At 33.5% G+C, this 27308-nt stretch overlaps 2 protein-coding genes across 12 annotated transcripts in view; one reads left to right on the top strand and one right to left on the bottom strand.

Moving 5' to 3' along the window:
* Positions 1–14576, top strand: part of LOC145735305 (spondin-2-like) — a 46591-nt gene extending 32015 nt beyond the window's left edge. The window contains exons 2-7 of the mRNA XM_081989151.1: positions 9054–9265; positions 12167–12271; positions 12332–12511; positions 12561–12856; positions 13303–13469; positions 13526–14576. Of these exons, the coding sequence (XP_081845277.1) occupies positions 9054–9265; positions 12167–12271; positions 12332–12511; positions 12561–12856; positions 13303–13469; positions 13526–13722 (1157 nt within the window). The 3' untranslated portion in view covers positions 13723–14576. The remainder of the gene's footprint in view (positions 1–9053; positions 9266–12166; positions 12272–12331; positions 12512–12560; positions 12857–13302; positions 13470–13525) is intronic.
* An 11174-nt stretch (positions 14577–25750) lies between these two features.
* Positions 25751–27308, bottom strand: part of CCDC151 (Coiled-coil domain containing protein 151) — a 36609-nt gene continuing 35051 nt past the window's right edge. For 9 of the 11 annotated variants that reach the window (XM_081989593.1, XM_081989596.1, XM_081989599.1 and 6 more), the window contains 6 exons: positions 26983–27117; positions 26756–26927; positions 26530–26707; positions 26211–26478; positions 26042–26159; positions 25751–25987 (listed from right to left, as the gene is read on the bottom strand). In XM_081989593.1, the coding sequence (XP_081845719.1) occupies positions 25869–25987; positions 26042–26159; positions 26211–26478; positions 26530–26707; positions 26756–26927; positions 26983–27117 (990 nt within the window). In that variant the 3' untranslated portion in view covers positions 25751–25868. The remainder of the gene's footprint in view (positions 25988–26041; positions 26160–26210; positions 26479–26529; positions 26708–26755; positions 26928–26982; positions 27118–27308) is intronic. The other 2 variants (XM_081989592.1, XM_081989601.1) reach the window with 2 other exon arrangements.

Here is a 27308-nt window from a genome sequence, read left to right as displayed (position 1 = left end):
GTACAATGGAATATGATTGGAATTAGGCCGGATATTTGCCAGCTTTTCAGTGGGCAGTCAATGTAGAAAAAAGTGAGTTTGATGCTGTTCGTTTTCATTAAAAAATCTATAAGCAACAGGCTATAAAAGTGTTATTGATATTTGGGACGTTGGGGAACAGTAAACCAGAAATGCCAGTTTTGAAGAGATGAAACTGGGAATTGGGTATACATTTTATGACTGATTAAATTTTTTCCTCCACTCTGATGTAATTTTAGTTTTCAGTGAAGTTTGAACTATGCATCAACATTTTTTTGCTGAGTTCTTAAAAACTTCCTTCAAATTAGTCAGAAGTTTAAAAGTTTTCCAAACTAATAGGCAACTTCCTTAGTTTATGTACAACTTTTCCATGTGAGTTAGCAGCTTTCCAACTTAAACTCATAATAGTTTTGTTCCTGAGTTTGACTAGGCGATGCAATATTTTTCCATTACCAACCTACAATGCAATATCCTTGCATATTAACGTAGGAATTCAAATCTTCTGCACGCATTACGACCCAATAAAATAACAGAATCTAATTTTCCTAAATGAATATTGAAGCCCGGATCCTTAAGTTTTATTTCGGTCCTCTCCATAAGAAAAGGCATCACAGTTTAAGGGACGAACATTAGGGATTTCGAGGGAAAACGGGTTTTCCTTTTACGCTAATGGAAGGGAAATGTAATAATCAGTGTAGTTTCTCCGTGTGCGGTCTGACACTATTTAATTTTGGACCCTTCTTGACAGTTTTGGCTATTCACCATCTCTACCATTGTCCTTTCCAATTGTTTAATGATACGAACAGCAGATTTACGTAATTTTTACGGTTACATCATTATTAGTTTGAAAATAAGTTGTCTATACAAAACCATTCAATTTTAGGAAATAATTTATTCTCAAATAACGTCATAAATATTCACTAAAATAATATAAACAAAAATGTATTGTTTGGTTGATCAAACTTAATTGATCGATAACTTTTATTATAGTTTATTGACAACCAGGTATTCACTATGCTATTCCATTAAAATCTCGGCAGCTTTTGATTAATCATCAATTATTCATTCAATATGGTTGATCAGAATGTCAATATAACAATTAGTCTTTTACAATAACTGGTTTCTGCAACTATGTATATTTGATACCTCTATCAATCTATCATTGATTGCTAAATTTAAGCATAGCATAAAGCTTAATGATACGGATGTGTTTGGCAACTTTCCTAAATGTAATTAGTGGATGTTAATAATTTAATTTAGTAATATTTCCAGTATTAGAGCTATTAAAAAATCGATTAGATCCACATTTTGTTCGGGTTTGTCGTTATAAACTTTTTAACCGAGGATATTGGATTCATTTCCCATTCTATAAAGTTATCTCCGGCTGACCCGGATACGTATTCGTAAACCCCCAAAAATGGAAATGTTCAATTTTGATTGTTGTTTGAAAAACGACCTTTTCGCAATCAGGAAAGTTTTCAGGGTCCAATCAACTCTACTTTAGTACATTTAATGCTAATATTGGTGTGGATGAGCTCCAGTATTTAGATGCAAATTATCTATGGATAACGTGAACTAACAATACGTTGCTTATTATTGGCGACATATTGATATTGATATCAAACCGAGCTAAATTGCCTCTATTGACAAATTGTCGGTATGGCCTGGAATACTAATAGCATTGAGGGAGTCAGGAACGTATCCAGAGGATTTGTAGTTATTGTCATTAATGTCTCGCCTACATAAAGAAGTTTAGACCTCATTTGAGTCGTGTAAAAGTTTGACTGCATTAGCTCTAATTAGGGCAAATCCCTTTAAAGCACACACTCATACACAAAGAGAATTAATTAATTTATAAAGTCCTGGTGTACAGAGAACAGTGGGATGTATAAAATTTTGTTCATTTCTACACAGTAACCTACCAACAGCCTACTATTCTGCTTGTTTGGTGCCATTAACGACCTACGTTAATATCAAATTTTTCATTGGAAACATATCGATTAATGACAGAGGGTACACAATAGAAATGGGCGTATCTGCCCAGTTGATCTATCGGTAACAGTGTCACCTAGAAGTTAATAATAGACTCGATTTAGCACAATAGCTCTAGTTAATTGCCAACGACTCAAAAGACGAAATAAACTCATTAACTTAATGCTCGTAAATGATTGCCATCGTTGTTGTAATATGAGACAATATACAAGGTTTTGTTTGGTAGACGTTTTAGAGATAATTTCGTTATTTGTCAGACCATCACATTTACTGAAACTGTCAATTAGTTTTTCGAATCTCCGAAACCCTATCAGTTAGAGCAAAAAAAAGGACGTCAGATTTGTGTTCTTCAGTTTGAAATTAGTTGGAATAACATTTTTCAATCATCAAATTTAATTTACACGTGAGTTAAAAATTAAAAATGATTTTCATTAAAACTTTAATGTAATGAGTCCAGCATTGGTTATGACTAATGTAATGTTATCTTATTTATTTAAGTTTATATGTTTGGTATTACGTTTACGTTTATTGTGAAAGAGGCATGAGAAGATCTAACCTAATAAACTTTCAACAGTATAATGATGAAAAGAATGGTTTTATCACTTTTGAAGTATCTGACCGGTTTCTTCGTTCTTCGTCACCCTAAAGGTACAAACTTTAAGCGATAAAAGACAAAATGATCAAACATGTCACTGATAAACGACGATGAAGCCGGCAAAAAGTCAACTCATAGTTTAACCCGCAATCCATATTTCATAAGTTGCGATTCGCCCTCGAATTAAGCAGATAAAGTTGTATAGTTTCCGGGTGGAGTTGAAGTTGAAGAGTCATTAATAAACTCCCCTAATGTACAGTATATTTTACTCGGCAATTTGACGAACAAAAAGGCCGTTAGACGGGATTATTATTCGCTAAAAACATCGTGCTGAACTTACAGTTAATCTGTTTGGGAATTTTGGTTGATTTATGTTTTGGAAATTAATTAGAGTCAATCATTGCTGTAATATGATGAATGTGAAGAAAGCTCTCGAAAAGCTCAATGACTAACGGTACCAGTCGCTCAAGTTTTATAAAATGCGGTTCAGGTTCTTTTTTTGATTCGCGAACGGTATCTTTAACGATAATCCGATCTTCTAAGCAGGTGCCTTTGGTACCGACCTTGTTGCCACACTGAGTTTTTAGTCAACAATCCCTCCACCAAAATCAATTGCCCATTATCACACCTACAACTAAATTACGCTTTAAATCCCAGAATCAGTACTAGAGTAGGCGTAGCTGGAAATTTCGTTAAGCATTAGGATGAGCAATATGGTCTTATGACTGTTGGCAACAATGTAAAGGAATATATTGCAGACGCTCAACCAGGTGGTAACAGAACCAGCTTTTGTGTAAAGCTACTTTTTTTCTTTTTGGTAATTAGGAAGCCAGCTTCAACTAGATCGCAATCGACTTAATGGGCCGTTACAAATCCACCATATTACGCAAAAAAAGTGTACTTAAACGTTGCAAGAACTCCATAAATACTTTTCTTCGTTGTTTGGAAAACTTCATGGGTGGCTAATAGGAAGAAAATCAGTGTACTTTACAAAAAAAGCTCATTACTTTATCCTCTGCTATTTTTTACAAAAACTTTTTGTTACTGACTTCTAGTAAACTAGACAACCTCAAAGCTTTCCTCTCTAATAAGAAACATATAAACAGGCTGTCGTCGAATTGCGTTTTATTTGCATGTTCAAGCTTGCTCAAGGATGGAGTGAAACTCATTTATCTTTAAGCCTGCGGGGATTAACATGCGCATATAATCTGAACAGTTACAAAGCTGATAACATGATTCAATAACTCTATGCGGATTACGTATGTTTTGCTGTAGGAAAATTCAAAGAAAAAACAAAATTTGGTGGCAGGAAATTTCCCGGGTGCAATAAATATAACCGAAACGTTGAACGCGGTACATGCTCAGCAAATTTTATAACAACTTTTATAGTGAAAAAGCTTGATTTACCGAGCATTACCCAAGCATTGCGGTTCGATTGCCCCAGTGCAAAAACCAAACGTCCCGCCATAAATTTTCTCCCTATTCCTGGCTGTTTATTTAATATCCAAGATATAAATGTTATAGGTTGTGTTCTTCCTTGATATCAACGCAAAAATCCTGCTAAAGTATAAGTGATTCGTTACAACTGAATTGTGTAAAACGACAACGTATTCGAAAATACTTTTCGCTTTGAAGTCGAAGCTTTGCGCACTATTTCGGTCCTTTTGAGCTTTACAGCTTTGTCAGAGGGTTCAAACAATAAACCGCAGCTATTTTTCCCGTTATAATAACAAGGATATGGTTTTGCTTGAGCAGGAATATTTAACTTTTTGTCAAAATACACGCAAGTTTTAATAAAATCTGAGTGCGCATTCCAGAAAGTATTACCATCTCCTCTCCTAAGAGTAATTTAATCGGATTGAGGTAAATTCCAGGTTTTTCATTTTGCCTAGAACAAAAACGACGTCTCGAGAGGGCTTCGCGAGTTGTTCAACTTACACACAAACCCGAAAGAACGGCTGCTCTTAAACGAAGATTAGCTTTTTGATAAAACGTACTTAAGGATTTTCTATGCTAGTGAGCGCCATTATTCCATCGGCATTCCCAATGGAATATTTTGAAGTCGAATAACCGCCGCTTTAGTTTTCGAGACGATTGCACCGGTTTCTTTCAAAACAGTGTGAAACGAGAGTTTTTATTGAGAAAGTTTAAATAAGCGTCAGACAGTTTTCTAATAAAAGCAACGAACTTAATAAGGTAAAAAGGGCTTCAATGTGTTTCAAGTCATAATCGATACTACTTATGTCCGTTTCCCCAACATAAGTTGAGTTTAAGGACAGATTAGATGTTATTTTGCATCTTATCTCTTAAATTCAAACCTCAACTTAGCTTCAGTTGTACTTAAAATCGACTTCAAGTCAAAAAATAATTTGAAGGTCACGTGACTGTTTTAACGGTAATAATGGTCACGTGACGATTTTCAATCATCAACTTTTTTTTTAAAGTCACGTGACAGGTTTTAAGATGAACGGTCATCTGGTTAATTTCAATGATCTAATTTAATTTTTAAAGTTACAGTGACACATTTTTAAATGTCAAAATGGCGAAATATTATTTGAAGAGTCACGTGACCGTTTTCCAGTTTAGGTCCGATTACACCGACATATTTAAGGACACCCTAGACTAGGTTTTAATTTGACTATGACATTTTGCATATGAGCTGTCACAGTCAAAGCATAACTTAGCCTAGGTGAATCTTAGGGTACCCTTAATTACGTCGGTGCAATCCTCCATTAAACTGATATTTTAAAAATCACGTGACTTTTTTTTTTCAGATTTACTCAAAACGGGATCAAAAAGATCACAATAAAAACGTAACTTTAAAAAATAAATTTGATGATTAAAAAGAACCAGATGACTTAAAACCGGTCACGTGACCTTTAAAAAAAAAGTTGATGATTGAAAATCGTCACGTGACCATTATTACCGTTAAAACAGTCACGTGACCTTCAAATTTCTTTTTGATCTGAAAAAGTCTCACGTGACCTATAAAATTGAATTAAGCATCCTTAAGGAGTTGTAATGCATGTTTCCCCGACACTTTCAAGTCGATTTTAAGTACAGCTTTAGCTAAGTTGAAGTTTGAATGTGACAGATCAGGTTCAAAATAACACAGTCTGAACTTATCTAAGCTATCCTTAAACTCAACTTAACCAATGTTGGGAAAACGCACATAAATATCACAAAAAGTGACAGGATGTACCAAACTGCTTTTTTTAAACTAGCTTCATATTTTACTAAGCGTAGCTGCGTTATTTGGGGAGTTACAAAAAAAATATAAAAGAAGAAAGTTGCAGCAAATTTCATCCTCTACAAGATTGTATTAATATGTTTTTGCGTTTAAGAGGCTCTTTAAGGAGTTACAAGGCAAAAAGTGATAGGGTGCACCAAACTACTTTTTTAAACTAACCCCATTTTGACTGAAAAATAGTGTATACTTCTTGTTTTTCTCTTTGTACTATTTCAATATTTCTACATTTTTAAAGGGCCTAACTTATTGTATTTTTGTATTCGTCTGTTCCCTGATGAATCCCCCCTCTAAATCCGGTACTGATCATAACTACAGGGTGGTCCAGTTTTAAATGTCAATAATCCACTATCCGATAGTCCATCAAAAAATCAGTTGACATGCATTGTCATTTTGCTGAAAAACGCTTCATAAGGAAGATACAGTCCTCTAATCGTTTTTTTGTCATAACTGTCAGACCGTTGGAGCAATTTTGAACAAGTACTTATGAAATGGATGCTTATTATGTGATGTGAATGACGTTTGTCAAACTTGTTAAGTGGCATAGATACAGGGGGATGGTGTTAATTTTTCCACTCTATTTTCTACGCTGACTGGATATTTACCAAAAAACACGATTTTTGAAGCTGAATTAAGAACTTTACCAGATATACTTTCTTTTCCAAATTGAACAAAGAATTTAAAAAAGTGTCATTTTTGAAAAATGTCTAGTGACGTAGAAAATAAGGCGGGAAAATGAAAACCATTCCCCGGTATCTACGCAACTACACAATTTGGACAAACGTCATCAACATCACATAATGAGTATTAATTACATAAGTGCTTGTTCCAAATATGATCAAAATTGCTCCAACGGTCTGACAGTGATGACAAAAAAACGATTTTTTAAACTGAAATTTGGGGGATTGTATCTTTCTTAAGAAGCATTTTTTACAAAAATGACTAATACATGTAAACTTACTTTTGATGGGCTATCAATTGGTGAATTATTGTCATTTAAAATTGGACCACCCTGTATAGTAATAAATGACAAGAAAACAAAAATACTGAATTTTCAATGTCTGTCACTGGGGATAAGTATAGTGGTAACGATTCTATTTTGCAACTTCCTTGTAAATAAGAGCCATAACTACTTCTGTTTGCTCAAGTATAAATTAGAGCCCGAACGCAACCTACAGAGGAAGGAGCAAACACAACCGAGCTCCAGACACTTAACAAAGATAATAGAGCTAAGCACTTCTAGGAGTGCCGAACTTAATCATCTTAAACAAATATATTTAAGGAGTATAATCGGCTCAGTATAACCCGATATGCCGTTTATATCTAAATTTATGGATAGCGGGCCGTTGGAAAAGCGCCAAAAGCAAATTGGAGGATGTGTAATATGGTGTGTTATGAGGGGGACCCTCAATGCCATAATCGGATTGAAAATTGAAAATCCTCGAGGCCATTTTGTCGATACCTGCGAAAAAAATTGGGGAGAGCGCTAAATGTTCAAAAAATTCAAATATAAATCAGTCCATATGGTTTATGTATGTAAATTGAAGCAGCACAACCCATTTGCAAGTCACTAAAATATTTTGTGAGGTTTTTTTCATTATTTAATTCCTCTAGTAAAATTCAGCATTAAATCCTAGACATCGAAACTACCTGTATGCAACAGATTTTCGAAACAAAATCCCCACGCTTGACAAATGAAATTAAGTGAACGAATTTGAGGGAAAAACAGTTCGTGAGGGTGAAATTCATATTTTATAAAGTTCCCTGTTCCGCCTAGAGATTTCTCGATAGAGTGAGTGACTTGAGGGTTAACAGCCCATTAATAACGGACCGTTTTAGTTCCGTTAAATTCCAATTTCTAAGCTGTTTTTGCATTTTCTCCTTGATTTACTCGGTCATCCGAAACATGAGGATGGATTTCCTTCTTGCATTCGAAACCTTTGATAAAAGAAAATACGTTTGCCTCTGTTTGATCCTAGATGAAATCCAGCTTAGCAAAAATAACTCTAACAGGAAAAGTCGGAAAAGGGAGGTCGTGCATGCATACGAAATTCAGTTTTGGTCCAGACTAACCCACTGAACCATAGTAACGCCCGGAAAACTTTAGAGTTGTTTTGTAAATTTAAAAGCCCTTTTAAATTATATTTAGGGTCTGGATAATTAAGCTGTATCGCGGGTCTCATTTTGTTTGCTTTAATGATTGTGGCCCTGTGTGCCGCAATAACGGATGTTGTACAGTCTATCAGTAGAATGTAACCGAAACATGTTTGTCGGTTAACCGCTTTATAATTAAAGTTTGGCCTGGGGTTTCTATACAGCTGAAATTTAACCACTTGCCAATAGAGAAAATTGATCGTTTCACTCAAAAGCTACAATTCCGATCTAAATTGTTTAAATTCCTCATCTGCAGAAATTAACTCAAATTAGTTACTACACTTGATTTTCAAATGTAGTTCAGAAAAGGCCAAGTGAGATTCAGAATAAGGAACTGCAATTCAGAAAAAAGCAAAGTAAGTGTTGCATTAATTTCATCTGCTTTTTTCTAAATGCAACGCTTTTAGTCTGGATCAAGTTCTGGACATTATTTTTTGACCTCCTAGGATATGAAATAGCCTTTCTACGCCGGCAGTACAGGTACACAATAGGCTTATTTTAGAAAGCTTAAAAAAAAAAAATAAATAAATAATAATAATTTAAATTCAGAAAACATCAAATAAAATTCAGCATTCAAAGGCAAAAATTACCAAAGCTGAAACTCCAAGACACTTTAATAAATTAATATATTTTACAGTACAATAAAGTGTAAAGAAAAAGAGTAGCACAATTTTGATTAAAAATTAAACTGAATTACCCTTAACTCTTTCTGAATTACAATTAGAAATAGTGTTGTATAACCTACAAAAACTTTAAGACCCACCACTGATTAACAAACAAAACCCATTTTTTTTTCTGTAAGGGGTAGTATTTTAACAAAATAATTTCCTTAATTAGTTTTCTTCTCTCGTTTAAATTGAAGCTCAGCAACCCTAATGAACGACGCAAACAAAAGCGGCCGTGAAGTTCGACAACAGTCTTAATTCGCCATGTTCCCCGACAAATAAATCAGAAAAAACTTTTTTTTTGCTTGTTAAGGGTCTGCGACAAAAGCTCAAACTGTAACAAATAATTAGAATAACCCTGGACGTTTTGGTTTGATTCCAGGCCGGAGTCACGACAAGTCTTTCATCCTTTTCCGGCTCGGGAAAAAGTCATCGGCTGGCGTTAAAGCCTTCGCTGAAACTGGACGTAGTGACCTTTTGGAACAACAAAGTCAAGGAGAGGGTGGAATTTACGATGAGTTTAATGCACCACCAATCGGTACAGGGGTGGGAAGGACCGAGGCTGAATTCTTTGTGGATGGCAATCATTCTAGGGTGAGTTTTTCATCAAATTTGTAATTGTAATTTTGGCAACACTGAATGTTGTAGACCAAAGGAATTGACTAATTGGTTTATGTTCGGTACTAATTAATGTGACGTATTTTAGGCACTTAAAAAACTTGTAACCTAAAGTGTTGTATATTTAATAACAGTGATGTTGTTCATGGAACCTAAATACCAATAAGTCGTACTGGAATCTTGTAGCATTTTTACACCACGCTTTTTGTGTCTCCTGTACTTAATTAAAACTAATTAAGGGATGACCTACCTACCCTGGTATATATTAATTAGCAAAAAGTTTAAATTCAATTGGGAACTGTTTGTAATGAAAACATGGCATATTTATCAGCTTTATGCTAATTTAACTTAACGCTCAAATTAATGCACCTTCTAATTATTTCATTTTTGATTAATCGCCAACAGTGAATATTAGAATATTATTTATCTCATTTTATTGTTGTCGTTACCAATCTGTTGAAACATTTCCCTCGTTTTATATTCATATAATAAATAACGGCATAAAGTGTGAAAGTAAATATTAAAAACAATTCATTATGAAGGTATAAATGAAAAACACATAATTTTATGTTAATTAATTTTTTTTAATTCTCTTTTGGGTATATTTTACAAATTATCATTTTAAATGCTTCGTTACGTTCACATAAAATTGGAATATTAATTTCAGTTATTTGTTACAATTTTAATTATGCTTCGACGTTGGATTAATACGTATAGTGTTGATTTGGAAAGTTGGTAAATTTATTTCAATATAAAATGGAATAATTGGGAAACGTATTAGTTACGTATTTGCAAACGACTTTTTTAGTATATTATTGTGTTTAATTTAGAAATAAAGTTGTATTTTAAAATAGTTCATAAGTTTCAGAGGCTTAAAATTTCTAGCACCTGGAGTGAGAAAATGACAATTTTAAGCACATTTTTGGAATCTTTATTAAATTTCCTATCTAATAACCTGAAAAAATACTACAAAATTTAGTACAGTCAGGAAGAAAAGCGGTTGAACTGCCAAAAACACAGTTTGTAAGGACAGTCAGGGACAAAATCGTCTGTAAAACTCACTTCTAGTAAGAAAATTACAGTTTTTAACACATTTTTGGAATAACCTGAAAAAATAATACAAAAATTGGACAGTCAGGGCGAAAAGCGGTGCCACAATTTGAACTGCCAGAAACACAGTTTGAAAAAACAGTCAGGGACAAAATTGTCTGTAAAACTGACTTGTGGTGACAAAATTTCAGTTTTTAGAACATTTTTGGAATCTTCATTAAATTTCCTATCCAATAACCTGAAAAAATAATACAAAAATTGGTACAGTCAGGGCGAAAAGCGGTGCCATAGTTTGAACTGCCAGAAACACAGTTTGAAAGAACAGTCAGGGACAAAATTGTCTGTAAAACTGACTTGTAACAAAATTACAATTTTTAGCACATTTTTGGAATCTTTATTAAATTTCTTATCCAATAACCTGAAAAAATACTACAAAATATGGTACAGTCAGGGAAAAAGCGGTTGAACTGTCAAAAATACAGTTTGAAGGGACAGTCAGGGACAAAATCGTCTGTAAAACTCACTTCCAGTAAGAAAATTACAGTTTTTAACACATTTTTGAAATCTTCATTAAATTTCCTATCCAATAACCTGAAAAAATAATACAAAAATTGGTACAGTCAGGGCGAAAAGCGGTGCCACAATTTGAACTGCCAGAAACACAGTTTGAAAAAACAGTCAGGGACAAAATTGTCTGTAAAACTGACTTGTGGTGACAAAATTACAGTTTTTAGTACATTTTTGGAATCTTCATTAAATTTCCTATCCAATAACCTGAAAAAATAATACAAAAATTGGTACAGTCAGGGCGAAAAGCGGTGCCATAGTTTGAACTGCCAGAAACACAGTTTGAAAGAACAGTCAGGGACAAAATTGTCTGTAAAACTGACTTGTGACAAAATTACAATTTTTGGAATCTTTATTAAATTTCTTATCCAATAACCTGAAAAAATACTACAAAATATGGTACAGTCAGGGAAAAAGCGGTTGAACTGTCAAAAATACAGTTTGAAGGGACAGTCAGGGACAAAATCGTCTGTAAAACTCACTTCCAGTAAGAAAATTACAGTTTTTAACACATTTTTGAAATCTTCATTAAATTTCCTATCCAATAACCTGAAAAAATAATACAAAAATTGGTACAGTCAGGGCGAAAAGCGGTGCCACAATTTGAACTGCCAGAAACACAGTTTGAAAAAACAGTCAGGGACAAAATTGTCTGTAAAACTGACTTGTGGTGACAAAATTACAGTTTTTAGTACATTTTTGGAATCTTCATTAAATTTCCTATCCAATAACCTGAAAAAATAATACAAAAATTGGTACAGTCAGGGAAAAAGCGGTTGAACTGTCAAAAATACAGTTTGAAGGGACAGTCAGGGACAAAATCGTCTGTAAAACTCACTTCCAGTAAGAAAATTACAGTTTTTAACACATTTTTGAAATCTTCATTAAATTTCCTTCCAAATAACCTGAAAAAATAGTACAAAATTTGGTACAGTCAGGGAGAAAAGCGGTGCCAAAGTTGAAGTTTCAAAGGACAGTCAGGGACAAATTCGTCTGTAAAACTCACTTCTAGTAAGAAAATTACAGTTTTTAACACATTTTTGGAATCCTCATTAAAATTCCCATCCAATAACCTAAAAAAATACTACAAAATTTCTTACAGTCAGGGAGAAAAGCGGTGTCAAAATTTGAAATCTCAGAAACACAATATTTGTACCAGACAAATTTTCCTGGTAAAATAAAATATTTATCTTACCGTTAATTTACCCATCAATAATTAAAATTTTGTTTTAGTAAAAATCACATTTTAATTTGTTTTAGGTTTCACTCATGTCAAGGATCATCCCATCACCGGATTGGTTCATAGGAATCGACAGTTTTGATTTATGCGTGAACGGTAATTGGTTGGACAGCATTACGATCGAAGTAAGCACATTCTATCCAACCAAAATTTCCATCCTAATTTGTATTTTAATTAATTAACAGGTGGATCCAATAGACGCAGGCACAGACAACGGATTTACCTTTACAGCACCGAACTGGCCCACCGATCCCCAGGGAGAAGCTTACCGAATTACCGCCCAATATCCCGCCCATCCTGCCGGATCATTTTTCTATCCCTATTTGAAACGTTTACCCCCAATCGCCACTTTTCAGTTCATTAAGGTTTGTTTGTATGTAATTGCAACGAACTTTAATTGATTGCAATTTTCAGATTAAAGAATACGAACTGTCCGAAGTGTTCCATCATTCCGAGGATGATCAAAAGTACGAGGTGCTCAAAATGGAACATTTAACGAATCGGAACAATAACGCGATCGATAATAATGACATAGAGACAGCAATAGAGGAGGAAAGACAGGAACAAGAAGTGCATACCAAACCCAAACCAAAACCCAGAACAAGGAATTATTACACTGCCAACAATTATTACAAGCAGTACACCTTGTCAACGCCCACTAGCACTAGTACTTTCTACGGTACTGACGGAAATACTTTGAGCAATACCATGTAAGTTTTGTGCTTTTTCCCTTTAACAGGACAAAAAATGTCATTATTTGTCCCTTTGCATGTAGTTTGATCGTTAGGAATGTGCAGTTTAATTTAGGTCAAACGTGAATGTATTGACCGTCAGTTGGAATTGAGTTGAGCTTTTATTGGACCTCGGGAAAAGGGCAATTAATGATGTCTCTTAATCGGAATATCAAACTGTTTCTCATTGGTATGATTATCACTTTAAAACTCCGTAAATGCATGTAATACAAATTATAGAAAAATAGTTAATTTCCATATTAAACCCTAATTTAGTTCAAAGAAGACAATATTGACTACCAAAGATGTCTGAAAATATCAAAACACAGTAAAATAAGTACAGTGGGTAGTTTGTGATCTATGTTAATCACAAACGTCCCACTGTAGTTGATTTCACGCATATTCTGACTTACTTCTTGTTTTAGCCATCCTAATGACATTCCTGTCACATCACCATCCGGATTTCCTGCCGTAGTACCACGTGGTAACAAGGAAGCAATCATGAGCAGTATCGCCGACTCGTACATGACTCAAAAAGACCAACAATCCCACAAAAAGTACAAAAAATACCGAAAAGTACCCAGGAAATACCGTAAGTATTTCCGCCTCCACCAACTGCAGAACTGACCAATTTGAAGACGATTTCAGGTCCACCAAGAGATTGTAGAGTGTCCGACTGGTCCCAGTGGAGTCCTTGCAGCATATCCTGCGGGATTGGTGAGATGCAACGTAAACGGGAAATAGTGAAGCATCCTCGACGAGGTGGAAGACCGTGTCCGGCTTTGACAGAGACGAAATGGTGCGGTAGCGCCAGATCTTGCAACAAAGAGTATTTCAACTGGTAATAAACAGTGTTTTGAATCGGTTAGTATTTTTGAGACTGACAGTGATTATTATGATTTCCTTCCGGTTATTTGGAGAACTTTTAACCAGAGTTTTATGTGTAGGATTAATAATACTATAATAAGTAGGTGGTGTCTAAAAAATACTGTGTTTCCTGTATAAAACATTTCTTTCTTGGTCAGTCTCTGTTTAGGATTTGTTTATCCAGACAATCAACAATAAGTGGTTTTATCATCTTTAACCCTGAACCATTTGGTAAATTTTATAAAATATGTTGCCAAAGTGATGCATTTTGTACAATTTTCATCCAGTACTTTGTTTTTCCTCAATGAGGAAATAATTAAGTTAGTTGTACTTTTTTGTATATTATTTTTGAGTACGATTTAGCCAAATAGCTTGAGATTCCTTACTCCACTTTCATAGCCAAATTGCCATAATCAAGAAAAGAGTGTATCTGCTATTTATTAACAATTTTTTTTTTATATAAAATAACTTTAAAAGTAAGTACTTTTTCAAGCTGTAAAATATAGGTGTAATATTGTGAATAATACTGAAACTTTTTACTAATAAGTTTTTTAACGTAGAAAATTTAAAAAAACAAGTGGTGAAATTTTAGCAATTTGTAGAAGAACATATCAATTTGGACTCTAAAAATTAATAATGTTACAATCACAAAATTAAAGAGTGCTTTTCTATCATGTTGTACTCTTTGTGTACATACTAACATTTATTATGTAAAGTTTCCTGTATGTTTACCACTTGATCCGCCATATAATAGATTGGATTTTGAGTCATGAGTTTCCATTTGTGTATTCTCCATCTATGGATAAAACAATAAACGTTATATTTAGGTAAATGTTTTGTTCTTTCTTTACCAATCCAAATCAATTACGATACAAAAGCTCGAAAAGGGCCAGTAAATTGATTAAAAAGTCCACAAATCAAACTGGTGATCAGACTTTTTTGTAAAACGTTGAGAATGATTTATGTATTATTTCTCATTAGAAATGGGGGACTGTCAGGCTTAATTGAATGTTGTTTTTGTCATTTCCCTATTAGCATTTTTGCCATGATGTCTAATTCGTCATTATTGTTTACTTGATAACGTGATTTTGTATTGATCAACAGTTTAGCTGTCCGTGTACAGGATGTTCAGTTTAGATTATGAAAGATTGACGCTCTAATGTTGTTTCTTACAAATGGATAGTCATATCGTAATAAAACTTAAGTGTTATACGATGTTTCTCCTCGAAATTTATATCTATTATTGTAGTTTCGTTCACACCAAAAACTCAAAACTTGACCCATTCAAAATTGATTAATCTAAAGGCTAAGAGCAAAGTCACTGTGGGGAAAGGACTCGGACACAAAGCATCGCTGTCCCTTCGTCCTCGTTCTCTCTACGCCGTTTATTATATATTTTCCCTTTCCTTGCTAAGCGAAAAGGTTGCTTCTTCAAAGTTTGAGGCCTATTGTGCCCTTTATTCAGTGTATTTTTACGATTTTGGGGGGTCGGCCTTTACGACTTTATTCAATATGACTGCGAACACGTCTCACGTATAAACTCCTAACTCGGCCTTTCTCTGAAAGTGGTAGTAGGAGTAGATTTATGTCTAACAAACTTTCGGAAAAAATAATGTTTGACTGTTAAGTTATTATTATTAGTTTCGGTCACTGTCAGCTTTTTCAGCATTTTATACTACAGAAGAAACAAAGATAATATATCATAAACGTTAGGACTGTTCTGGACGAGATTAAACGGCAATAAAACGAAGTGACAAAACATCGTCCTTAGCCAACCGGTGTCCATGACAAAAGGTCCTGCAGAACTCATAATGTGCAGCTGCAGTAATTCACAAGTGGTCCTGACATCGCGGATATGGCCACAGGATCGTATAGCTTGTTGTTAAGGGCTCGGCCATGTATCAAAGTGGATTTGGGCGCTTTAAATTTTGTGTTCTACGTTATGTGTAACGGCCCTTATCATTGATAGCGCTCTTTCTAGCCGTCCTTCAAATGTTCCACCCATTTGCATGTACAACACTATTAAAACCGATAAGGAACTGTTCTCTTGTTGGAACACTAAATCAGAATATTGAGTGTCGTGCTGTCACACCCAGATTATAATATAAGAGTCAATTATTCTCGAAATGAACAATCTCACTGCTTTACATATTTTGCTCTTACCCCATAACCAAGGGCGTGATTTCCCAAGCGGATTTGTCAACTCCAAAATTTCCCGACAACTGTTTGCCTCTGAATTACTATTTTGGCTTCTGCCGGCTAAATTCAGGTGAAGTTTTGCTATTTATAACTATTTTATAATCATGGAAACTGTTGAATTGTTTTGAACTGCATATACATAAATGTACATATACATGTACATGTTAACTTATTTTTAATTATTTACAATTTATACTTATTAACTATAAAAAATCCCACTGTAAACATAGGCAGAAAGACCAAGTGGTCGATAGCCTTTTTTCTATTGAAAATAAAGATTATATATATTGAATTTTTTGACTTTTTGAAAAATCGTAGCTCTTTTCGAAAATTCGTTCTAACACCATTCGAAAAAGCATAAAAAATACTACAAAATGAGTTAAAAATGGCCTCTCTACCTCTTCACGTTACCGAGATATTGAATATCAAATAGTACTTAAAAACCACCTCTAATACCCCCCCATTCTTTAAATTTTTTTGAAAAGTGAAAAATTTTAAAGTGCTTTTTTTGTGCTTATTTCATCTAATTTAAGGTTCTTTTGTATAAATATGCCCTTTGCTGTGCAGTGGAACCCTTATAGAGCAAAATAAAAATTTGCCAAAATTGCACTTTTGACAAAAATTGTATTTTTTGACTTTTTGAAAAATCGTAGCTCTTTTATTTAAATTCGCACGAAATTCGTTCCTAAGTTTTTTGTTTTCTCGACCTATCTATTTTAACAAGAATTTTCCGGCTGCCACGCCATACTCAAAGGCATTCTTTCTTTATTAAATGCTTCGAATATTTCTCTCAGATAACTTGGCCCTTATCAGCGGTGCGGAAAAAATTCGAATTAACGTAGTGCAATACTAAATTGAAGTTATTTAACCAAGGGGCCTAGAAGGGGATTCAATTTCTCCTCCTAGAGCGAACAAAAAAGTTTCTTTTCATCTCCTCCCAGAAAAATTAATATATTCAAGCCAGCTCGCTGGGTTATTTATAGGCTGAGCATCCTTCTCAGCGATTGAATTTTTCCTCCTTATTATTTTCTCAAGCTGGAGGGCTTGAAGGATTTCTGCATTTTTTAATAGCGACGTCAGAGCGAAAATTAAAAAGAATTACACTGAAAAATTACCGTTTCAGCGTGCTAACATTTTCACACCACTTTGGGGGGATTTGTCTCAACTAAAAGTGATTTGTTTCCAATAAGTTTGTATTTCCCCTGACGGTCTTCGATATCAGATGTTTGTAACAGTTGCTCTTTGAATTTTTGCAAACTGCTCTCCTTCGGGAGAATCCTTTAGGTCGGGGGGATATATGTATCCAGGTGAGGAAAATCGACGAATATATATTTTATTTCGATTGTAAAGTTTTTGAACTGTTGGGAAAAAGTTAACGAAACTTTTCGTATTAATCAAAAGTTTTAAGTAGGTTTTAAGTTTGATTTATGTTATTTGATATCTGGTAACAAAACTTATTAAAATGTGTCTAAGTATTTGAGGATATTATAATATTCCATTTAAGAAGTTAAAACAAATAGCAAAGTTTTCTACATTTAAACAAAAAAATTGACAACTTTCCACTTTTGATATAAAAATGAACGCAAAAGTGCTCCTTCAACTTTAGTCTAGACTTGAAGGGTGGTAATTAAGGGGAGGCATTAATTTAATTAATACTCAGACGAAACAAAACAAGGAAAGCTGAATAACTTTGGTGAAATAAAAATAAAAACACCTTACAAAGATTCGAGAAGATTAACATAAAGAATCATCTTTATTAAGAGCTAAAAATTAAAATTTTAATCACATTGGAAACCCACCTGAACCTTAACAAACCAAACCCATCCCAGGAGGGGGTGAAAAACAAAATGTTTTCAAAGAAAGTTGCACTAAATTCCAGTAAATAAATTTTCAATTCCTTTTTCTCGGTTTCTCCTAAATATGCGCCGATAATTTCTAAACCTTCTGAGTTCAATGGGCCGGAAGGAACGAAACTCTCGCGGAGTTTTGCAATGAAAACGATGGAGAAAAAGGCGCAGACGAAAATAAATGCGCTGGTATTTTAATTTACGTCGAAGAAGTTTGGTGAAATTATCTGTGAGGGTCATAGTTTTGCGAAAAGTTTCAAGTCCTCGCTAATGGCTTTACCATATTTTGCCAACCTTAGAAGGAAATAAAACAAATACTCAGTTAGGAGCATTCAATTCCAGACAAGTGCAGTTTGATGGCTTTTAATAAAGTTAGATGTTAAACTAACTTGGTGGATAACATTATCGTAATCAAGGAGATTTAATTGATCTTTAGGAAAGTTGAAGTAGTGTATTAGAACTCCCAGTTTTACAGAGACAATAAGGAGAGTTCAGCTCAAATTTAGAGCAGTATTAGTAAATTCAATGTATCCCAAATAGTCCAGAAAAAATTGAAGCCAAAAAATAACCAATAGTAAATGTGATTTGTTTGTTGAGAAATCATCAAACTGTAAGACACTTATAACCTTCTTACAGTTTTTGTAAGGTTGTTAGTACTATTTACAGTTTTGAAGCACTTTCAAACTGTTTCTAAAAGCTTCTGACAATTTTGGGAAAGTCTAGAGGATACTTATAGAACTTTCTGGCATTTTTTGTAAAATTGTCAGTAGTATTTACAGATTTGTGGCACTTTTAAAATGTTTCTAATTTAAAACCATCTGGGAAAATTTAGGACACTTATAGAGGCTACTGACAATTTTTATCAGGATGTCAGGAGTGTTTAAAGGTTTCTGAAACCTCCAAAATGTTTCTAAAAGCTTCTTAGAGTTTTAAAACTTTAAAAAACTAACCTAACTAAAGGCTTTTGAAATTATAACGTTGTCAGGAGTGTTTAAAGGTTTCTGGTACCTCCAAAATGTACCTAAAAGCCTCTGATAACTTTAAAACCTTCTGGGAAAAGTTTAAAACATTTATAAAAGCGTCTGACAATTTTCATAAGGTTGTCAAGAGTGTTTAAAGATTTCTGGTACTTCCAAAATGTCTCTAAAAGCCTCTAATAATTTTAAAACCTTCTGGGAAAGTTTAGGACACTCATAAAGGCTTCTGGAATTTTTTATAACGTTGTCAGGACTATTTAAAGGTTACTGATACCTCCAAAATGTTTCTAAAAGCTTCTTAGAGTTTTAAAACTTTAAAAAACTAACCTAACTAAAGGCTTTTGAAATTATAACGTTGTCAGGAGTGTTTAAAGGTTTCTGGTACCTCCAAAATGTACCTAAAAGCCTCTGATAACTTTAAAACCTTCTGGGAAAGTTTAAAACATTTATAAAAGCGTCTGACAATTTTCATAAGGTTGTCAAGAGTGTTTAAAGGTTTCTGGTACTTCCAAAATGTCTCTAAAAGCCTCTAATAATTTTAAAACCTTCTGGGAAAGTTTAGGACACTCATAAAGGCTTCTGGAATTTTTTATAACGTTGTCAGGAGTATTTAAAGGTTACTGGTACCTCCAAATAGTTTCTAAAATCTTCTTAGAGTTTTAAAACCTTAAAAAACTAACCTAACTAAAGGCTTTTGAAATTATAACGTTGTTAGGAGTGTTTAAAGATTTCTGGTACCTCCAAAATGTACCTAAAAGCCTCTGATAACTTTAAAACCTTCTGGGAAAAGTTTAAAACATTTATAAAAGCGTCTGACAATTTTCATAAGGTTGTCAAGAGTGTTTAAAGATTTCTGGTACTTCCAAAATGTTTCTAAAAGCCTCTAATAATTTTAAAACCTTCTGGAAAAGTTTAGGACACTCATAAAGGCTTCTGGAATTTTTTATAACGTTGTCAGGACTATTTAAAGGTTACTGATACCTCCAAAATGTTTCTAAAAGCTTCTTAGAGTTTTAAAACTTTAAAAAACTAACCTAACTAAAGGCTTTTGAAATTATAACGTTGCCAGGAGTGTTTAAAGATTTCTGGTACCTCCAAAATGTACCTAAAAGCCTCTGATAACTTTAAAACCTTCTGGGAAAAGTTTAAAACACTTATAAAAGCGTTTGACAATTTTCACAAGGTTGTCAAGAGTGTTTAAAGGTTTCTGGTATTTCCAAAATGTCTCTAAAAGCCTCTAATAATTTTAAAACCTCCTGGAAAAGTTTAGGACACTCATAAAGGCTTCTGGATTTTTTTATAACGTTGTCAGTAGTATTTAAAGGTTACTGGTACCTCCAAATAGTTTCTAAAATCTTCTTAGAGTTTTAAAACCTTAAAAAACTAACCTAACTAAAGGCTTTTGAAATTATAACGTTGCCAGGAGTGTTTAAAGATTTCTGGTACCTCCAAAATGTACCTAAAAGCCTCTGATAACTTTAAAACCTTCTGGGAAAAGTTTAAAACACTTATAAAAGCGTTTGACAATTTTTACAAGGTTGTCAAGAGTGTTTAAAGCTTTCTGGTACTTCCAAAATGTCTCTAAAAGCCTCTAATAATTTTAAAACCTTCTGGAAAAGTTTAGGACACTCATAAAGGCTTCTGGAATTTTTTATAACGTTGTCAGGACTATTTAAAGGTTACTGATACCTCCAAAATGTTTCTAAAAGCTTCTTAGAGTTTTAAAACCTTAAAAAACTAACCTAACTAAAGGCTTTTGAAATTATAACGTTGTTAGGAGTGTTTAAAGATTTCTGGTACCTCCAAAATGTACCTAAAAGCCTCTGATAACTTTAAAACCTTCTGGGAAAAGTTTAAAACATTTATAAAAGCGTCTGACAATTTTCATAAGGTTGTCAAGAGTGTTTAAAGATTTCTGGTACTTCCAAAATGTTTCTAAAAGCCTCTAATAATTTTAAAACCTTCTGGGAAAGTTTAGGACACTCATAAAGGCTTCTGGAATTTTTTATAACGTTGTCAGGAGTATTTAAAGGTTACTGGTACCTCCAAATAGTTTCTAAAATCTTCTTAGAGTTTTAAAACCTTAAAAAACTAACCTAACTAAAGGCTTTTGAAATTATAACGTTGTCAGGAGTGTTTAAAGATTTCTGGTACCTCCAAAATGTACCTAAAAGCCTCTGATAACTTTAAAACCTTCTGGGAAAAGTTTAAAACACTTATAAAAGCGTTTGACAATTTTCACAAGGTTGTCAAGAGTGTTTAAAGGTTTCTGGTACTTCCAAAATGTCTCTAAAAGCCTCTAATAATTTTAAAACCTTCTGGGAAAGTTTAGGACACTCATAAAGGCTTCTGGAATTTTTTATAACGTTGTCAGGAGTATTTAAAGGTTACTGGTACCTCCAAATAGTTTCTAAAATCTTCTTAGAGTTTTAAAACCTTAAAAAACTAACCTAACTAAAGGCTTTTGAAATTATAACGTTGTCAGGAGTGTTTAAAGGTTTCTGGTACCTCCAAAATGTATCTAAAAGCCTCTGATAACTTTAAAACCTTCTGGGAAAAGTTTAAAACATTTATAAAAGCGTCTGACAATTTTCATAAGGTTGTCAAGAGTGTTTAAAGATTTCTGGTACTTCCAAAATGTTTCTAAAAGCCTCTAATAATTTTAAAACCTTCTGGAAAAGTTTAGGACACTCATAAAGGCTTCTGGAATTTTTTATAACGTTGTCAGGACTATTTAAAGGTTACTGGTACCTCCAAATAGTTTCTAAAATCTTCTTAGAGTTTTAAAACCTTAAAAAACTAACCTAACTAAAGGCTTTTGAAATTATAACGTTGTCAGGAGTGTTTAAAGGTTTCTGGTACCTCCAAAATGTATCTAAAAGCCTCTGATAACTTTAAAACCTTCTGGGAAAAGTTTAAGACACTTTTAAAAACGTCTGACAATTTTCATAAAGTTGTCAAGAGTGTTTAAAGGTTTCTGGTACTTCCAAAATGTACCTAAAAGCCTCTGATAACTTTAAAACCTTCTGGGAAAGTTTAGGACACTCATATAGGCTTCTGGAATTTTTTATAACGTTGTCAGGAGTATTTAAAGGTTACTGGTACCTCCAAATAGTTTCTAAAATCTTCTTAGAGTTTTAAAACCTTAAAAAACTAACCTAACTAAAGGCTTTTGAAATTATAACGTTGTCAGGAGTGTTTAAAGGTTTCTGGTACCTCCAAAATGTATCTAAAAGCCTCTGATAACTTTAAAACCTTCTGGGAAAAGTTTAAAACATTTATAAAAGCGTCTGACAATTTTCATAAGGTTGTCAAGAGTGTTTAAAGATTTCTGGTACTTCCAAAATGTTTCTAAAAGCCTCTAATAATTTTAAAACCTTCTGGAAAAGTTTAGGACACTCATAAAGGCTTCTGGAATTTTTTATAACGTTGTCAGGACTATTTAAAGGTTACTGGTACCTCCAAATAGTTTCTAAAATCTTCTTAGAGTTTTAAAACCTTAAAAAACTAACCTAACTAAAGGCTTTTGAAATTATAACGTTGTCAGGAGTGTTTAAAGATTTCTGGTACCTCCAAAATGTACCTAAAAGCCTCTGATAACTTTAAAACCTTCTGGGAAAAGTTTAAAACACTTATAAAAGCGTTTGACAATTTTTACAAGGTTGTCAAGAGTGTTTAAAGCTTTCTGGTACTTCCAAAATGTCTCTAAAAGCCTCTAATAATTTTAAAACCTTCTGGAAAAGTTTAGGACACTCATAAAGGCTTCTGGAATTTTTTATAACGTTGTCAGGACTATTTAAAGGTTACTGATACCTCCAAAATGTTTCTAAAAGCTTCTTAGAGTTTTAAAACCTTAAAAAACTAACCTAACTAAAGGCTTTTGAAATTATAACGTTGTTAGGAGTGTTTAAAGATTTCTGGTACCTCCAAAATGTACCTAAAAGCCTCTGATAACTTTAAAACCTTCTGGGAAAAGTTTAAAACATTTATAAAAGCGTCTGACAATTTTCATAAGGTTGTCAAGAGTGTTTAAAGATTTCTGGTACTTCCAAAATGTTTCTAAAAGCCTCTAATAATTTTAAAACCTTCTGGGAAAGTTTAGGACACTCATAAAGGCTTCTGGAATTTTTTATAACGTTGTCAGGAGTATTTAAAGGTTACTGGTACCTCCAAATAGTTTCTAAAATCTTCTTAGAGTTTTAAAACCTTAAAAAACTAACCTAACTAAAGGCTTTTGAAATTATAACGTTGTCAGGAGTGTTTAAAGATTTCTGGTACCTCCAAAATGTACCTAAAAGCCTCTGATAACTTTAAAACCTTCTGGGAAAAGTTTAAAACACTTATAAAAGCGTTTGACAATTTTCACAAGGTTGTCAAGAGTGTTTAAAGGTTTCTGGTACTTCCAAAATGTCTCTAAAAGCCTCTAATAATTTTAAAACCTTCTGGGAAAGTTTAGGACACTCATAAAGGCTTCTGGAATTTTTTATAACGTTGTCAGGAGTATTTAAAGGTTACTGGTACCTCCAAATAGTTTCTAAAATCTTCTTAGAGTTTTAAAACCTTAAAAAACTAACCTAACTAAAGGCTTTTGAAATTATAACGTTGTCAGGAGTGTTTAAAGGTTTCTGGTACCTCCAAAATGTATCTAAAAGCCTCTGATAACTTTAAAACCTTCTGGGAAAAGTTTAAAACATTTATAAAAGCGTCTGACAATTTTCATAAGGTTGTCAAGAGTGTTTAAAGATTTCTGGTACTTCCAAAATGTTTCTAAAAGCCTCTAATAATTTTAAAACCTTCTGGAAAAGTTTAGGACACTCATAAAGGCTTCTGGAATTTTTTATAACGTTGTCAGGACTATTTAAAGGTTACTGGTACCTCCAAATAGTTTCTAAAATCTTCTTAGAGTTTTAAAACCTTAAAAAACTAACCTAACTAAAGGCTTTTGAAATTATAACGTTGTCAGGAGTGTTTAAAGATTTCTGGTACCTCCAAAATGTATCTAAAAGCCTCTGATAACTTTAAAACCTTCTGGGAAAAGTTTAAGACACTTTTAAAAACGTCTGACAATTTTCATAAAGTTGTCAAGAGTGTTTAAAGGTTTCTGGTACTTCCAAAATGTTTCTAAAAGCCTCTAATAATTTTAAAACCTTCTGGAAAAGTTTAGGACACTCATAAAGGCTTCTGGAATTTTTTATAACGTTGTCAGGACTATTTAAAGGTTACTGGTACCTCCAAATAGTTTCTAAAATCTTCTTAGAGTTTTAAAACCTTAAAAAACTAACCTAACTAAAGGCTTTTGAAATTATAACGTTGTCAGGAGTGTTTAAAGATTTCTGGTACCTCCAAAATGTACCTAAAAGCCTCTGATAACTTTAAAACCTTCTGGGAAAAGTTTAAAACACTTATAAAAGCGTTTGACAATTTTCACAAGGTTGTCAAGAGTGTTTAAAGGTTTCTGGTACTTCCAAAATGTCTCTAAAAGCCTCTAATAATTTTAAAACCTTCTGGGAAAGTTTAGGACACTCATAAAGGCTTCTGGAATTTTTTATAACGTTGTCAGGAGTATTTAAAGGTTACTGGTACCTCCAAATAGTTTCTAAAATCTTCTTAGAGTTTTAAAACCTTAAAAAACTAACCTAACTAAAGGCTTTTGAAATTATAACGTTGTCAGGAGTGTTTAAAGATTTCTGGTACCTCCAAAATGTACCTAAAAGCCTCTGATAACTTTAAAACCTTCTGGGAAAAGTTTAAAACACTTATAAAAGCGTTTGACAATTTTCACAAGGTTGTCAAGAGTGTTTAAAGGTTTCTGGTACTTCCAAAATGTCTCTAAAAGCCTCTAATAATTTTAAAACCTTCTGGGAAAGTTTAGGACACTCATAAAGGCTTCTGGAATTTTTTATAACGTTGTCAGGAGTATTTAAAGGTTACTGGTACCTCCAAATAGTTTCTAAAATCTTCTTAGAGTTTTAAAACCTTAAAAAACTAACCTAACTAAAGGCTTTTGAAATTATAACGTTGTCAGGAGTGTTTAAAGGTTTCTGGTACCTCCAAAATGTATCTAAAAGCCTCTGATAACTTTAAAACCTTCTGGGAAAAGTTTAAAACATTTATAAAAGCGTCTGACAATTTTCATAAGGTTGTCAAGAGTGTTTAAAGATTTCTGGTACTTCCAAAATGTTTCTAAAAGCCTCTAATAATTTTAAAACCTTCTGGAAAAGTTTAGGACACTCATAAAGGCTTCTGGAATTTTTTATAACGTTGTCAGGACTATTTAAAGGTTACTGGTACCTCCAAATAGTTTCTAAAATCTTCTTAGAGTTTTAAAACCTTAAAAAACTAACCTAACTAAAGGCTTTTGAAATTATAACGTTGTCAGGAGTGTTTAAAGGTTTCTGGTACCTCCAAAATGTATCTAAAAGCCTCTGATAACTTTAAAACCTTCTGGGAAAAGTTTAAAACACTTATAAAAGCGTTTGACAATTTTCACAAGGTTGTCAAGAGTGTTTAAAGGTTTCTGGTACTTCCAAAATTTCTCTAAAAGCCTCTAATAATTTTAAAACCTTCTGGGAAAGTTTAGAAAACTCCTAAAGGCTTCTGGAATTTTTTATAACGTTGTCAGGAGTATTTAAAGGTTACTGGTACCTCCAAAATGTTTCTAAAAGCCAAGAATCATTTTTTTAAAAAGAGATTAATCCACATTGGTTTGGTGATAAATGAGGACTGTAAGGTGGATGCTTTAGAGTCGTTCAATAAGTTTGATAAATACAATGGTTTGATGTAATAAACTTTCATTTTCAGCAAATATTCTATTTTTGAGGTTTTGTTCCTTCTCCTTAAGTATTATAGTCATTGTAATTTATTGAAAAACACACTTTGGTGGTATTTGTCTTAATCATGGCGGAATAAATATATCTTTTTCATATACCTGTCTGTAGAAACATCAATCTTGTGGACATTTGGTGGCTTTTGGTTAAACAACATTTTTGGTATCCATATTATATTAAATCCAACCAGCCTTACAGTCTTAAATCAAACTCCTTTTAATTAAAATCAACAAGGTATAACACAAAAAAGTATTACTTGGAAGAAACTACTTGTCTAGTTTCTTTTAGGTAAATGCATCCTCAAATTCCTCCTTCTTGACTTGGCATCTATAACAAGTTGAGCTTGCCTTTTCAAGTAGCTCCTTGATGGAACTTCCTCTTCTTCGTCCGAACCTAAATATCCTTCCAATTTACCCACCAGTATAAGAGGAGTAGAAATGTATTTACCGGCCATAGCTGCAGGACCTGGTGAACTAGCTGATGGTGGTTGCAGAGGCCTCATCTTGACTAGTCCACTGTAAGGAGTGGGTAAACCTTCGTCCGTCACATGTACTTCTCCCTGAAACTTTACCTCACATTATACAATATAATAATAACGTTTTTGGTGCTCCCTTACAGTATCCTCCTCATTGGAACGGTCTAAAAATCTACACTTGTCGTGTTGTTCAACCAACGTATTCAGTTCGTTTAAAATAAGTGGTAACATTAGGCCTGGATCATTTTCCGGCAAGGCTAGAGGATTCACCAACAGTCTTAAGTTGTGCAAATTAAGCAGTACAGTTTGCAGGCCGTTTTCCATAGAGACTTTCTCTTTTTTGTAAGCCTCGGACCTGAGTTTTTGTTCTTCAATTTGGGCTTGAAGACGGTCCATTTCACTTGACTTTCTAGCTTAGTTACACATTAGGTTGATGATATAAAAGTGTAAAAAAGAATACTTTTCTGCATCGCGAGTTTCCGAGTATCTGTATCCTTCAAGCTTTAGCTTCAAAGAGTCAATGTTCTTCTCAATTGACTGCTTTTCCTGCTCAAGTTTAATCCTCAACTCATTGAGGCGAGTTTGAGTGTCTTTCTGTGCTTGGAAACGATCAAGCACCTCTTGTGTCGTGGTTCCACCTATACATGGATGTAATTCACTCATAACAGCACTTAATCAGTAATCACCTGTAGCTTGTTTGAGCAAATCAAACTCCTGAGTCTTATTCTCTATTGGATGAGGTGGTGTAAGTGATTTGTGGTTGTCTTCTTCAGGTTCAGCTTCAGCACCTTCAGGCTCAGGTCTGGCAGATACTTTTCCTGTTAAGAAAAGTCTTCTTTCCAGCATTTCCAGTTCATCCTAGTAAAACAAATATCTGAAGTTGTTCTGATTGAAATTGCATTAGAAATAAAACCTTCTTTTCATTTAGCATTTTTCGGCATTCACTAGCTTCCTGTTCTCTCTGACAATTTGCATCTGAAGCTAACTTTTCTTCTTTTAGTAAAGTTCCTCGAGCTTTTCCTCTACGTTTTGTTGCTTCATCTAAAATCTGTATGTTTTGGTGTATTAAATGAATTCTTCATTTTTAGGATTTAGGTATAATTCAGTTCTTATCTTTGAAAAGTTCTTCAGCAACTGGTGAACGAAACTTAAAGAATAATAAACGTAAAGATTTTAAGCAGAAGGTAATTTCACATATTTGAAAAATGAGTCAAAACGTTTACTTCTTTGACACGTCAA

Source organism: Ips typographus, linkage group LG11 (assembly GCF_016097725.1).
Source record: "Ips typographus isolate SLU linkage group LG11, UJ_Ityp_2.0, whole genome shotgun sequence".
Classification (NCBI taxonomy): Eukaryota; Metazoa; Arthropoda; class Insecta; order Coleoptera; family Curculionidae; genus Ips; species Ips typographus.
This window is presented reverse-complemented; position numbering and strand designations above follow the sequence as displayed.